Consider the following 16,362-nt stretch of genomic DNA (forward strand, 5'->3'; position numbering starts at 1 on the left):
CTTTCTTATGGAATAGTGATGGGATGGCTGAGATGTAAATTAAGCTTCTCTTTGTTGAGGTATGCAATTATGTGCATTCGCGGTGCCAGGTCCAGTTTGCGCTGTCCCATTGCTGAGGCACCGATTGCTGTGCAGGTCGCTGAGGCCCATATTTAAGATGTTTATTTAATAGGTATTGTTTTATCGTATGTCATTAATTGAAAAAAAAATTGCAGCGATGGCAGCAAAGTTTACTAGCAGGAGGGCTAAGCGAGGAGCGATCGATGCTACAGGTATAACTTAAGTGTTATATGCACACACATACACATACCTACGGCCATACCTCAGACTGTATTTGAGCCTCATGTGGTCAGTGACAGCCGTTCCCTTTTCCCTCACCTTCCCCCTATTTAATTATTATTATTATTATTATTATTGGGGGTACAGGTAAGGAGGCAAAGCCTGTAAAAACCTGATCTATACAATCAAACTACTACAAAAATAACTATACAATATCATACTGGTAATCATAATAAAATCTATCTAGGTGTGTCTTAAACAAATTGGTTGAATGAACATTAACTGAGTCATATGGGAGTCCATTCCAATCATTTATAATTCTTACTGAATAAAAGTGACGGCGTGGCAAGCAGGTAGCGTGTGGTTTATAGATCTTTAAATCATGACCTCTTGTTATAGAAGATGATCGAAGGGTAAATAAAGATGAGCTATCCATGTCCAGCATGTTATGAAATAGTCTGTATGTGTAAATTAAGTCCCCTCTACGACGTCGATATCTGAGAGATGGTAAGTTTAGGTGGTTTAATCTGTCAACATATTGCAAGTCTTTAATTTCGCTCACTAACTTGGTAGCTCTTCTTTGAATTTTTTCAACTGACTGCTGATCGAGTATGAACTGTGGACCCCATATAATATTTCCATATTCTAATATGGGACGAACAAAGGATTTGTACAGTTAATGACAGCAAAAATGATCTGGCCTATGCCAGACTAGGTACGCTGCGTGACTTTCCAGTGCCAACTGAACTAGCAAGTGTCGCTGTGTCAACGACAAAGGTTGGTGGGCGTGGCCAACACTGATGATGATCCCTAAGTCCTATGCGAGGTCCTATGTCATACTAATTAGACTGCCATAATAAACAATCTTAGTGCTAGCAGGTGTTGGGACTCCCTTAAATGATCAGAACAACCCACCACATCTATAATAATTAGTGCTGAGGCAGCAATTCTCAACAATCCATAGAAAATAAACCTCTATTGTTTAATCTACTCTATAGCATACTCTAATACAGCCACACGTATATTTTATAGCTATATGCTCTAAATAAACCAGTACAATAATTTAAAAATGAAGTAGGGTTCCAGAAATGAAAAGCAGTGAAACAAGAGATGATGGTAGCTATAAGGGAAAATCCCTATACTTATTGGCAGTGTAGCAATCTGGCTTACTTTGGCATTGAAAAGATAGTGAAACATGCCAATTTAGGGATTTTCCCACATGGCTACATTGCCATCCCTCATAGCTACTAATTATCTCTTGTTTCACTGCTTTTTATTGCTAGAACCATACTTCATTTTTTAATTGATATTTTTGGATGCAACCTTTTTTCTGTTATGAGTACTTTTTCATGTAACAATTTTCTCTTATTTGGCCTAACATAATTTGGTACTTGCAATATTATTAACTCTTGATAACACTGACTACTAATACAGTACCGCTCAAATGCAACATTGTCTCGCAAGAGTGTGAGCAATTAATAAACTCACTAATTAAGGGGTAGGGCACCCTTTTCACCCGTGAGTATTCTTCCCAAACGAAATGGGATGAATACTTGCTAGTGAAACAGGTGCCGCGCCCTTTAATTAGGGAGTATTTTAATTGCTTGCACTATCAGGAGACAACGTTGGATTTGAGCTGTATTAACTACCTTAATTTACTGCTGCATTTAAGAGCTTACTAAAGGAAAGATAGGATAGTCTGGTTAAACCATTAGATCTGGATATGAACTTGAAAAGTAGTTTGCCATGTATACCTAAACAGGCAACTTGCCCTTAGTGCTGCATCTGCAATAATTTTACGTACACAAGCAATTTGCTTACACTGGCAGCTGTATGATGTTACAATAAAGCATTTCAATGGATATAATAAATGTGACTGTCTCTGGGAAAACTGATCTTATCCTGTGCTTATCAAGAAACACTAGTTATAAGTATAGTTTTTCAGTGGTTGAGTCTAGGTATGTGTACAGCACCAAATTTTCACGTATTTTTTGACAATTGATCTTCCAGAGCATTCACTGTACATGTAGCGAACAGCTAAATTTCCTACAATTTTTCTCATGGTCTGAGCTCCAATAGAAGTGGTGTTGAGGAAGGCAAAGGATTTGTTTGTAAAATAAAAGAGGATGAATTAGGTAAGAGTGCACATAGGGCTTAAACTGGCTATATACATTGAAAGGAATTTTACAGTGCAGTCTTTATACAATACTAAAAAATGAAGCATACTTCAAGAAGTTCCAGGTCAAGTTTAAGAGAGGGCAAGATGGACTATTATTCTTACAAGCGGTTTATCACTCAAGATAAGAACAGAGCTGTACAGTCACATACAGCCATTCCCAGGTTGGTCAGAGCTCCATCAAGGCCCCAGACTGCTAGCTTGTATATGTAGACTGTGAAGTTTGACAGTGTATTCATGGGTCATTCCATGTCTAATCACCGAGAAATTGTAGGGTCACCTCTTGGATTTTGATGAAACTTGGTGTGTTTGTAGTACCTATGGTGCTCATCATCCATACCAATTTTTAGCCTCATACACCACATAGTTTCTGATTTATAACTGCAAATATCAAGACACACGGTAGTGTGTCGTGCGGCCCAAGAAGCCGGCGCGTAACACCCGTGAGTATATTGACAGGAAGAAAGAAAACGCAATTTTCGCACCTCCGTAGCTCTGTGCTTCCTTGATGAAACAAGACGATTTTTGCTGTGGACATTCCCTCCACCTGCAGCACTCCACATTCCAAATTTGAGCGAAATCGCTTCGCGCGTTCCCGAGATATGCGACTTCAAAAATTGGCTCAGTTTCTTCGTTTTTTTTTCTTCTTATTTTTCTTTTTCTTGTCGCACACTTACAAAAACTGCTATAAAACGCGAACGCCATATCCGATCGCCTTGAAATTTGGCACACAGAAGGGGGATATAAAGGCGCATCTCTGTACCAACTTTGGCTGGAATACGATAAACAGGCAAAGAGTTATGAGCGATTATTCACGAAAAATAACACCAATATGTTGTCACGCCTACAGGGTAAACCGCGTATGGGAAGAAGCTGAAAATCGGTGGGTGAATAGGTTAACTATTGAACCTCAAACCTTTTGTGGTTTGAAAGAAATCGAGCTAAAAAACAGGAAGATACAACGAAAAAACCAACAGTGTGTAACAATTACGCAATCGAGATTAGCTAATAAAAAAAACGACTACTTGCCACGCCTACCAGATAAACCACTTGGGGTAATGCTTTGAAAATCGTTGTACAGATGGAATAATCATCTTAGAAAGGCTCATCAATGGTGTAGAAGAATCAGACTTAAAGCCACGGAGTTATAACACGAAATCCAACTTGGTGCAGCAAGTGCGAGATCGAGATACTCTAATAGAGCAGTCATCCTAATAGAGCAGTCACCCTGAAAAGAATTCAAGAGATCAGCTAGAAACAAGAAACCTGTATAGAGATCAGCTACACACAAGTCACTCTGTAGAGAGATCAGCTAGAAGAAGTTACCTTGTAGGGAGTTCATGCAACTATGGAAAGGGATCACCTTGTAGAATTCAGCTACAAAGAAACCACCATGTAGAGAGTTCAGCTACAAACAAATCGCCCTGTGGAGAGATCAATAGAAGAAGTTACCTTGCAGAGAGTTCAGCTACAAAGAAACCATCATGTAGAGAGTTCAGCTACAAACAAATCTCCCTGTAGAGAGATTAGCTAGAAGAAGTTACCTTGTAGAGAGTTCAGCTACAAAGAAACCATCATGTAGAGAGTTCAGCTACAAACAAATCTCCCTGTATAGAGAGATCAGCTAGAAGAAGTTACCTTGTAGAGAGTTCAGCTACAAAGAAACCATTCTTTAAAGAGCTCAGCTGCAAACAAATCACCTGTACAGAATTCAGCTACAAATAAATCACCCTGTAGAAAGATCAGCTAGAAAAAGTTACCTTGTAGAGAGTTCAGTTACAAAGAAACCACCATGTAGAGAATTCAGCTACAAACTAGTGACCCTGTAAAGACATCAGCTAGAAGAAGTTACCTTGAGAGAGTTCAGCTACAAAGAAACCATTATTTAAAGAGCTCAGCTGCAAACAAATCACCTATACAGAATTCAGCTACAAACAAATCACCATGTAGAGAGATCAGCTAGACGAAGTTATCTTGTAGATAGTTCAGCTACAAGCAAATCACCCTGTAGAGAGATCAGCTAGAAGAAGTTTACTTGTAGAGAGTTCAGCTACAAAGAAACCATCATTTAGAGAGTTCAGCTTCAAACAAATCACCTGTAGAGAGTTTAGCTACAAACAAATCTCCCTGTAGAGAGATCATCTAGAAGAAGTTACCTTGTAGAGAGTTCAGCTACAAACAAATCACCCTGTAGAAAGATCAGCTAGAAGAAGTCACCTTGTAGAAAGTTCAGTTACAAAGAAACCACCATGTAGAGAGTTCAGCTACATACTAGTCACCTTGTAGAGAGATCAGCTAGAAGAAGTTACCTTGTAGAGAGTTCAGCTACAAAGAAACCATTTTGTAAAGAGCTCAGCTGCAAACAAATCACCTGTACAGAATTCAGCTACAAACAAATCACCCTGTAGAGAGATCAGCTAGAAGAAGTTACCTTGTAGATCGTTCAGCTACAAACAAATCACCCTGTAGAGAGATCAGCTAGAAGAAGTTACCTTGTAGAGAGTTCAGCTATAAAGAAACCACCATGTAGAGAGTTCAGCTGCAAAGAAATCACCATGTATAAAATTCTGCCACGAACAAAGTGCCCTGTAGAAAGATCAGTTAGAAGAAGTTACCTTGTAGAGAGTTCAGCTACAAAGAAACCATTCTGTAAAGAGCTCAGCTGCAAACAAATCACCTGTACAGAATTCAGCTACAAACAAATCACCCTGTAGAGAGATCAGCTAGAAGAAATTACTTTGTAGAGAGTTCAGCTACAAAGAAACCACCATGTAGAGAGTTCAGCTGCAAAGAAATCACCCTGTATAAAATTCTGCCACAAGCAAATTGCCCTGTAGAAAGATCAGTTAGAAGAAGTTACCTTGTAGATAGTTCAGCTACAAACAGATCTCCCTGTAGAGAGATCAGCTAGAAGAAATTACTTTGTAGAGAGTTCAGCTACAAAGAAACCACCATGTAGAAAGTTCAGCTGCAAAGAAATCACCCTGTAGAAAATTCTGCCAGAAACAAATTGCCCTGTAGAAAGATCAGTTATAAGAAGTTACCTTTTAGAGAGTTCAGCTACAAAGAAACCATTCTGTAAAGAGCTCAGCTGCAAACAAATCACCTATACAGAATTCAGCTACGAACAAATCATCCTGTAGAGAGATCAGCTAGAAGAAGTTGCCTTGTAGATAGTTCAGTTACAAACAAATCTCCCTGTAGAGAGATCAGCTAGAAGAAATTACCTTGTAGAGAGTTCAGCTACAAAGAAACCATCATTTAGAAAGTTCAGCTTCAAACAAATCACCTGTAGAGAGTTCAGCTACAAACAAATCTCCCTGTAGAGAGATCAGCTAGAAGAAGTTACCTTGTAGATAGTTCGGCTACAAACAAATCTCCCTGTAGAGAGATCAGCTAGAAGACATTACCTTGTAGAGAGTTCAGCTACAAAGAAACCATCATTTAGAAAGTTCAGCTTCAAACAAATCTCCCTGTAGAGAGATCAGCTAGAAGAAGTTACCTTGTAGAGAGTGAAGCTACAAACAAATCATCCTATTGAAAGATCAGATAGAAGAAGTCACCTTGTAGAAAGTTCAGTTACAAAGAAACCACCATGTAGAGAGTTCAGCTACAAACTAACCAACTTGTAGAGACATCAGCTAGAAAAGTTACCTTGTAGAGAGTTCAGCTACAAACAAATCTCCCTGTAGAGAGATCAGCTAGAAGAAATTACCTTGTAGAAAGTTCAGCTACAAAGAAACCATTCTGTAAAGAGCTCAGCTGCAAACAAATCACCTGTACAGAATTCAGCTTCAAACAAATCACCCTGTACAGTGATCAGCTAGAAGATGTTACCTTGTAGATAGTTCAGCTACAAACAAATCACCCTGTAGAAAGATCAGTTAGAAGAAGTTACCTTTTAGAGAGTTCAGCTACTAAGAAACCATTCTGTAAAGAGCTCAGCTGCAAACAAATCACCTGTACAGAATTCAGCTACAAACAAATCACCTGTAGAGAGTTCAGCTACAAACAAATCTCCCTGTAGAGAGATCAGCTAGAAGAAGTTACCTTGTAGAGAGTGAAGCTACAAACAAATCACCTGTTGAAAGATCAGCTAGAAGAAGTCACCTTGTAGAAAGTTCAGTTACAAAGAAACCACCATGTAGAGAGTTCAGCTACAAACTAGCCACCTTGTAGAGACATCAGCTAGAAAAGTTACCTTGTATAGAGTTCAGCTACAAAGAAACCATTCTGTAAAGAGCTCAGCTGCAAACAAATCACCTGTACAGAATTCAGCTACAAACAAATCACCCTGTAGAGAGATCAGCTAGAAGAAATTACCTTGTAGATAGTTCAGCTACAAACAAATCACCCTGTAGAAAGATCAGTTAGAAGAAGTTACTTTGTAGAGAGTTCAGCTACAAAGAAACCATTTTGTAAAGAGCTCAGCTGCAAACAAATCACCTGTACAGAATTCAGCTATGAACAAATCACCCTGTAGAGAGATCAGCTAGAAGAAGTTACCTTGTAGAGAGTTCAGCTACAAACAAATCTCCTTGTAAAGAGATCAGCTACCTTGTAGAGAGTTCAGCTACAAAGAAACCATCATGTAGAGAGTTCAGCTGCAAAGAAATCATCACTGCCCAAATTTCAAGGCAATAGCTCTTTCCAATCTGAAGTTATCAATTGTCAAAGTTGGCAAATTGGATGTGTGGAAGGCCCCTTTTCGCAAATCCGGTCACATATGTATTATATATATAATTGTACATCTACTGATAAAATATTTAAAGTACGTACATCTACTTCATCTATTCTTCGTCCTGTAGTAAAGAAAAAAAAAACATAGGTTTAAAAAGTCCCAAAGCTGGCCATAGGCTGGCTTTGGGGTATACAAATACAAAAAGAAATGAAATCTAATCCAAAACAGCCAAGCTGTAAAAAAAGTGTGCGGCCCTCAGAAAGGCTATGGTGAAAAAAGATGTGAAATCCAAGGTGGCGGCCAAGAAATGGCTGTGATGGTAGGTTAATGGTAAAAATTTTAATAACGACAATTCAGGTGAATTTTTGTGCCGCTTCACAAAATTTACCTGAATTGTCATTATTAAAATTTTTACCATTAACCTACCATCACAGCCATTTCTTGGCCGCCACCTTGGATTTCACATCTTTTTTCACCATAGCCTTTCTGAGGGCCGCACACTTTTTTTACAGCTTGGCTGTTTTGGATTAGATTTTGAATATTTCATGAAAAATTGGTCCGTCTTGAGTTACAAAATCAGCTGTAGCTCACCACTGTGTTACTATTTTGAAATAAAATTTTCAGTGATTAAAGACTGTTAATTGATCTCTCAAGTAATCCATAAACTATGGGATATCAATTTAATTAAGGTTCAAAAAGGCTCCATTAAACACTTTAATCCTTAATATTTCAAAAAGTGCTGCTTCAAATTCTTTGAATTTTACAGTAAATAATAAGTAGGTTATAGTCTATTGTTGGTAAACTTTTTGTGGTGGGGCCACAAAGGGTTCAAGAGATATAATTAAATATGTTGTGATAGGTAGTGGAATTTTGTAGTCTATTATTGCTATATGGGAGTGTACACCTCTAATAACCACTCCTGATAAGGCCATGCCAACTTTGTCTTACACAATGAAGGTGTCCAAGTACAGTGCAACCTGTATTAGTGACCACCTGTATTAAAAGACTACCTTTTTGCTGCAATTTATTTAGTTGGATTTACTGTATGAGTAATTCCATATCAGTTCCCCCAAGTTTTGCACAAGACTCCCTCAGAATTGGATGAAATTGGTGTGTGGGTATCCAAAGTGGTCATGTGTCCCTCCACCCATTGCTTGTATGGCTTCCCAGAAATGGCTTATTTAGTATTCTATTTTTGCTGTACTTGTGATCATTCAAAGCATCATAACTTAAAATGAATTGTACCATTTTAAAGCTCAAAGAAAAAGCTTTCGTTTGGTATATTTAACAGTTTAATTTGATGAAGTTGATAATTAACCATGTCTCCTAATCTTTGACCTTTGCTCTACCAAAAAGTGCTGATTAGAATTTTTGTGGATACTTGTCAGACATTCACCGATTAGTTGCAAAAGTTTCAGCGTGGGGTCTCTATGGGATTATGAGATAGGTAGCTAGCGGTGTTTGCGGTATTATAGTAGATATCCCATGCAGTATTGCACACCTTGAAGCCCGTTCTGCTGATTTAGGTTTGCAGACACACAAGACTCAGATTCAACTGCAAGTTAATTGTATGCATATATAAACAGGTTGTGATAAAGACAAGTTTAAGACAAGTTTATTACTGTGGTGATACAGTATAAAGCTGTTTGGTAGCAAAAGCCATTTCTTTTTTGTCAGAGTACACACAACCACTTCTTATCCTTGGGTCTACAAGAGTTAGAATGTCATCCATTGATATAGTGTGGATATTCTGGGGCTCTGAGTACTTGAATGAGTTTGATGGACCATGTGGATGCAATAACGTCAGCTTCACTTCCTTAGTGCCACTGCAAACTTCAAGCACACAAGCTAACCACCGATTCTCTTCATGTCAACAAGTGACAAATCCAGCAATTGATTCTGGTGAAGCTTCATTTTTTACTAGAGCAACTTTCTCTTTCCTGAAAATATCAGATTATGACTAAAATTTTATTCCCACTCTGCTTGGCACAAAAGAGTGCGGTTTTCTCGTACCATGGATTGTACGTGATAGTTGAAAGCAACGTCCCTGTTGTCTCAAATAAACTTCATTGTTACAATACCTAATGTAAGCAGCAGGTATGTTGTTACATGCTCAATTGAACAGCTGACGTGGTGTCATTAGCTGGTCATTGTACTGCCTTTGCAAGCTATATAAGTTGGTTGCATTTGAAAACTATACAACTAAATAAATTGCAGTACAAAGGTGGTCTTTCAATACAGGTGGTCACTAATTCAGGTTGTACTGTACTTGGATGCCTTCATTGTGTAAGACAAAGTTGGCATGGCCTTATCAGGAGTGGTTATTAGAGGTGTACACTCCCATATAGCAATAATAGACTACAAAATTTCACTACCTATCACAACATATTTAATTATATCTCTTGAACCCTTTGTGGCCCCACCACAAAAATTTTACCAACAATAGACCATAACCTAATTATTATTTATTATAAAATTCAAAGAATTTAAAGCAGTACTTTTTGAAATATTAAGGATTAAAGTTTTTAATGGAGCCTTTTTGAACCTTAATTAAATTGATATCCCATAGTTTATGGATTACTTGAGAGATCAATTAACATTCTTTAATCGCTGAAAACTTTATTTCAAAATAGTAACACAGTGGTGAGCTACAGTTGATTTTGTAACTCAAGACGGACCAATTTTTCATGAAATATTCAAGATATTTGTGGTCATAAATCAGAAACTATGTGGTGTATGAGGCTAAAAATTGGTATGGGTGATGAACACCATAGGTACTACAAACACACTAAATTTCGTCAATATCCGAAAGGTGACCCTACAATTTCTTGGTGATTTGACATGGAATAACCCTCATGTAACTTTGCTATGGTGAAACATCAAACTTGCTGTTATGGTCAATACAAGTGGTTGTCCAGAGCCAGTCACAAAAGCTATGCTGCATTTGAATGCAATAATATCATAACCAGTTTATTTTTTGTCACGTAAAATGTAAACACAGCTTAAAATGTGATTTCCTCTGACATTTGCATAGAAATGTTATCATGACACACATGTTGGTATATTATTGTCAATGTTCATACAAAAGCCCATTCTGTGTAGGAAAAGACCGGCCCACTCCGAAAGACCTATACAATCATGTAGTACTACAAGCTGCAGTCAAATGGAAAGATCTTGGTGTGCAATTATTGGATCCTCCCAGTGAAAGTGTGTTGGATATTATTAAAGAAGATCACCCACAAAATGTCAGGGAATGTTGCAAGTGTGTGTTTCGTAAGTGGTTAGATAAGACTCCAGGTGCTAGTTGGAACCAGTTACTAGATGCTCTCCGAAGTCCGTGTGTGGAGTTAAATCATCTAGCTGATCAGATTGAGCACAAGTTGAACATGGACAAGACCTGTAAGAACACTTAACTACATACACTGATCTACAATGTCATGAAATGTTCAAAATAAGGTGCTTATGGTAAATACGTTTGCAAAGAGGCACTGGTACTTACATATCACTAATGATCTGAGTAAACGAAAAGGGGGCTTCACTTTTTGTATACTTTTCATCTTTGCTTTGAAATTCAGTGTTTGTTATATATTATGCATTTACATTCCAACAACTTAATTCAGTGTATTTAAAGCATTGAAGTTGAATTACAATTAAATATTCAATGTGGCTAAACCAACTAAGAAATACTTTGGTTGTGGAATCATAACTATATGCATGAATGCCTCTCTATTATAATACTATACCTTAACAGACTAGTCAATGCTTTAACAAAATATAATTATCAGTAATTATAGAAGTAGCTATTATATGTGTAAAGAAATGTTTAATTTTCATCTTATCACTGTACCAAACTTTTTCTTATCTTATATGCCTAAAAACTATTCCAAAACTGCCTTTTAAGATAGTGTGACTATAGGGAGCACAAATTTCAAACCCTCTACTCCCATATTCTGTCAGCCTCATATCAACGACTTCCTCTGCCACTGCTTCTAGGTTATGAAAATCGTATTAATATGCTAACCAAGGGTGTGGCTTTAGTAGATAAGGCACAGTGGCAGAGTGAATACTCTATTAGAATATTTGACTGCTCAAAATGTGCAGTTACGTTGCTTATGTTGAGTTTCTCTGTTTCTTAATAGCTGAATCTGAAATTGAGGATGATGTTGTTACAAATACTGATAGCAGTAAAAATAGCTATACTAAGAAAAACTATAAATTATCAAGTTCTGATTTGCAGTTGGAAAACTGTGACAAAGACACTAATAAGACAAAGCTCAGTAAAATCCAGAACACAAATGAAGATGCTATATCTGACAGTATACCAGTTTCATGTCAATCTCAAGTCAAGGAAAATAATATTACCAATAATCACTTGACAGAGGCTATGCTACAGCACCCATTAATGTTGCAATATGGAGACCTAAATGTGACCAACTCCTCCTCAAGCAGACCACATCATGATGGTGACCATACAAATATAGTTAATCGTGATAACAAAGATCCTGATGTAAGTATTCATCAACCAAGTCACAATGGGAATGAAATCATGCCAGCTTCACCACAGCTGATTCAGCTACCCAATGTGAATGAACAAGGTCATATGACTAATACAAGTGAACATTTGGGAGCTTCCATGACCAACCTTCCTTCTGCAAATGTTTCACGACAACAACCTGTTCCTCCACTATCTGAGTATCACGGTCACACTCCTGCATATGCAACAAGGAGCCATACCAGTAGGATGCATTCTCAGCACCAGCAGCAAAATCCTATAAACATGAAAACTGTATCCACAGAACCTCAAAAAACCTTGGGTTACCAAGACAGTGGAAGGGGATATCCCTCTACACAAGCTATGTTTCAGTACTCCTCACTTACACACCAGGAATATTTTCATAACACAGGTCCTACTATTAACCAAACCCCCCCTACCAATTGGCCATATCCACAACACACTAGTATACAGTATCATGACAGTGGTCCTATTATTCAACAACCTGATAAACTGAAAGGAAAGAAAGTATTCATCTTACACTATGCATCTGACGACAGCAATCTTATTCAAGCTGTAGAGTCATTAGCAACATTTCTGGTAGAAATTGGAGTTGACGTTTCTATTGATCTGTTTGAGAAAGATCCTGGAACTGTTGAGAACTGGTCCATTTGGTACGAGGATGAGATCTTGCGTTCCAATGTGGTTCTGTGCATAATAACACCAAATTTTAATAGTAGAATAAAGAAAGTTTCCATTTATAATTTGATGAGTGATCAAAAAGATATTGCCTTTAGGGCAGTGTTCCTTGATTCCCAAAAGGTTACAAAGTACATTCCGTTGTCCATGCGAGGATCCACATGTTACTGTATCTCTTCACAACGTCTCAATCTTGAAGATGAAGGTTTTGCTAGTCTCTATACATTACTGACTGGCCAGAACAGAATAGAAAAACCACCTGTTGGAGAAGTACTTCGCCTGCGTCCTAAAAGAAGTAAATGTAAGTTTAGTACAGACTTTATGCATTATAATTATAAGGGAGGCATTTTATGTTTATTTATCTCACACTGTACCCCAGTTTCTAAGTGAGCCTTTTTACAGACAAGCAATATGTTTAAACCTTAGCCTCCCTATTGTACTGTACAACTGGCAGGGAACTTTGATGAAAAGTTTGATGATAAAAAGTTGATTAATTGACTTATCTAACATTCACTTTCATAGGGGCTACGTGAATACACTATCAAATTTCACTGTCAAAATCACCCAGGCTTGAGTGGTCTGCTTTTGTGCTGGTTGCTTTACTGAACCCCATTAGCAAGCTGTATGAGTGGCCTGGGACCCTAAGGGTGGCTGTATGTGCCTGTACAGCTCTGTGGTGTTGAAAATAGACCTACACTGTAAAAACTTTAGCCAGTTCTGATCCCTGAATGGGCCATAACTGGGCTTAATTCATTCCTACCTCATAATTTTTTGAAAAATCACTCATGCCCACCACCTATCAAGATAAAAACCAATGGCAGATGTTGGCTACTTGTACAGTAGATGCTCTGGAAGGTAAGGAATGGTGTAAAACACGTGAAAATTTGGTACACGTAGCTTTAACCATTGGACACTATAAACAGGACTATAGCCCAGAGATTTTGAGTGGTCACGCCATTCATGGATTGCAATGGAGGTCATAGTCATGTACACTATCACCACGTTTTATTAATCTGATGTGATATTTAATTTAAATAAGAGGTTATCTACTTTCATGCGATTCTGATTTGCATGTACTAGCTACAGCTAAGCTAGGGAAGTCTGGGGCATGCTACCTGGGAAAATGTTTGAAAATACATGTTCTGTCTGGAAGTTATTTTACATACACAGTCTCTTTCTGCCTTTTGTTTTTAAACTAAGAATTTTTGTGTTGCTGTATACCAATTTTAGTAGCTAATTTTATTTTCATGATCCAAAGTGAGTTTAATTCTTTTGAGATACAGAAGCAATTTTTCCAAAGTTTGATTGTAATTGCTAATGCATGACATGCATTATCAGTTAGCCTATTATGCAATGCTATGTAGATGGCTCATTGGAAAGTAATATATTTTGAAGACAATTAATATTGATGTAATAGCTTAGACCAACCAGTATAATACACATTGATATTCTATACTGAATGCTCTATTAGAGTATAACGGTGACTGTTCTATTAGAGTATATTGTGATGACTGCTCTATTAAAGTATCTCGTATATCATTACTAATGCTCAGTACTAAATTTAGTATCTGTTAGGTAATCATACACCATTAGTATTTTTTTCCAATTTAAGTGGCTAAAAAGTGTCCAGCCAATGCCAGACCAGCCAGACCATGGGCTTTAATTTGGCTCTGACTATGAATATTTAAATCAGCATTTCTCAATACTTGTATAGAGAGGCAATAAGACCGGTTTACCCAGAGACAGTCACATATGGTATGTACTTATGAACCTTGTACTAAAATCGACTTTAACACCTATAGCTGTTTAGCACTGAAACACTGAAGTGGTTTGTCCAAGGGAAGGAAGAGGCAGCATTAAGTAACTGAAATTTGTTTGCTTCAAGTCTGAACGACACAGTCCATGCATAGTGTTTTTACTGTACAAACTACTGTACATACATAGGATATATGAGGATTAATAGACACCATACAGTAGAAATTTAGTTACTGCTATATAATTATATGATTTTTTGTATGACCGTCATGTTTTTATTGTTGACAGTTGCTCAATGTCATGGCAATCAACAGGTGACATCAATCCCTACTAAAAGATATGAAGTAATACCACAACAAAGATCATTCACAATCCAGTCAGAAGCCAGCTGTAGTACAATGTCTGACAAAACATATCCTTATGTTACTTACTCTCATCTCAAGAATAATACAACACCAATCGAATCACTTCCGTCCCACCAGACGCTGCTCATGACACTTGCAGCAAACTTGGCAGCAGACTGGGAGTTCCTTGGTAGAATGCTGGAGGTCAGTGAGACTGACATATATGCTATCAGGAGAGACTACAGGGAATCAACAGCAGAGCAGGCAGTGCAAATGCTCAAAAAATGGTTGGACACAAATGGATCAAGAGCTACAGTTGCAGTTATAAGTACAGCAGTATATGAATCTGGATTACAATACTGGAACCTACTGGACATATTGTATAAGAAAACAATTGTAAATTGACTATTTAGCATCATGTGCAGTGGTAGACTAGTATATACAATAATTGCAACAGAAAGTGCTTTTAGGTTACATGAAGTAGTTGCCAGGGGTAGAGGGGCAAGCTGAGACCAAAGTCAGCAGATAAATGTCTTCAATAAAAGGTCAATGGTAGTTATGGTACGCTTAATTTCACAGTGGGATGCAATGATAGATATTTATCAACTGTTCTGTCTCTGAAATACATTTTTTTTAATCACAAGAGAGCTGTGGGAGAATGTCTCATGACCTTACAAATCTGAAGCTATAGTCCCTGTACATGGTATGTATATGGTGTCTCATGCTGCCATGCATGCATTAATCACTGTATTACTTCAAAGTGTGGTTTACCCCAAACACTTCATGCTGAATCTGCCAGTTTTGTTATCTAGGCATCAGCTTATTATTCTGGCATAATTTTAAGCATCTTTTATAAGCATCAAGCACAATGCTAGCAAAGTATGAAGATATCAACACACCTGCCCAAAAAGTATCAACACACCTGACCAAACCATGATCATTGTCCTCTTGAAAAAGATTTCATGTTTTGTACCAGTAAAATTTTATATGTAATGTTATAAGTGCTCAAGCATCCTAGTAGGTATATAGATCTACTACACTGTAAACATTTGTCTGTGTCATGGAAAAAAGTAATGTGTAGATATACTTTATAGTCTACTTCTCTCATGTAGCCATGCAGCTATCTATTATAGGGCCCAAACAAACTTAGGTGAATTCGAAGGTCCGTTCGTTTGTTCGAACAAACGAACATTCGAATGCGGGTTGAACAGTTTGAACTATAGCCACTAATTAGATAGTGATACAGTTAAGCTATCCATCTTGCTGTGTTCCATAATGATGTGGGCGAAGCTAGACATATGGTATTTGGCATTTAATTAAGTTATGTGTTGATGGTTTACTGGTGGTCACAGGCCATGCCTCTATGAGGTTTTAAGGTTCTATGTGGTGCCAGTCACTTGTCCCAACTTCATATAGCAGTAGTAAAATGTATTTAAACCTAGTAACCACAAGCATTTTTACTTGTGGTATTCAATTTCAAGTTTTCTCAGTAAAACTGTTGAGTCAGTACAACTGTATGTGCGTGTTGCAAACTTTTGAGACATGCATTTAACATTTAATATGCTGTGATTTATAATTTGTAAAGAGGAACCAGGCCCATTTAAAAGTTTGAAAGATTCGTGAACTTTAGTTGATGAATGTTCGAACCCTGACAATCAAGTTCGTTTGGGCCCTAGTAATATATTATACAGACCACTACTTGTACTTTCCCACAATCACACAAAAGAAAGATAATGGTCTAGTTGAAGGCAACACATAATGAAAGAGCAGTTAGTTAATCTTTTGATAGTAGAACATAGTATAAAATGTCCTATAGATATGTTTTTCAGCAGCTATATATATCACCAATAATTATTCTTGCGTAACAGACACTACATGTATGTGGTAATCAACAAACTAATATAAGTTCTCCTCTTGGAATAGTGGATATGGCAGC

The 16,362-nt window shown here is 37.4% G+C and overlaps 1 protein-coding gene across 1 annotated transcript; it reads left to right on the forward strand.

Annotated features, from left to right (window-relative positions):
- Positions 1–175: 175 nt before the first annotated feature.
- Positions 176–14,882, forward strand: LOC136239396 (uncharacterized). The gene is made up of 4 exons (XM_066030129.1): positions 176–272; positions 10,239–10,535; positions 11,276–12,628; positions 14,371–14,882. The coding sequence occupies exons 1-4, from the start codon at positions 188–190 to the stop codon at positions 14,829–14,831; spliced, it is 2,196 nt and encodes a 731-aa protein (XP_065886201.1). The 5' UTR covers positions 176–187; the 3' UTR covers positions 14,832–14,882.
- Positions 14,883–16,362: the final 1,480 nt, after the last annotated feature.

Source organism: Dysidea avara, chromosome 11 (genome assembly GCF_963678975.1).
Source record: "Dysidea avara chromosome 11, odDysAvar1.4, whole genome shotgun sequence".
In the NCBI taxonomy this organism is placed as follows: Eukaryota; Metazoa; Porifera; class Demospongiae; order Dictyoceratida; family Dysideidae; genus Dysidea; species Dysidea avara.

What these genes read in the sequence shown, in the direction of transcription:
- LOC136239396 (XM_066030129.1), top strand. Translation starts at nt 188, where the DNA reads ATGTCATTAATTGAAAAAAAAATTGCAGCGATGGCAGCAAAGTTTACT. An exon ending in GTTGAACATGGACAAGACCT is followed by an intron (nt 10,536 to 11,275) that starts GTAAGAACACTT and finishes GTTTCTTAATAG; the next exon opens with CTGAATCTGAAATTGAGGAT. An exon ending in GCGTCCTAAAAGAAGTAAAT is followed by an intron (nt 12,629 to 14,370) that starts GTAAGTTTAGTA and finishes TATTGTTGACAG; the next exon opens with TTGCTCAATGTCATGGCAAT.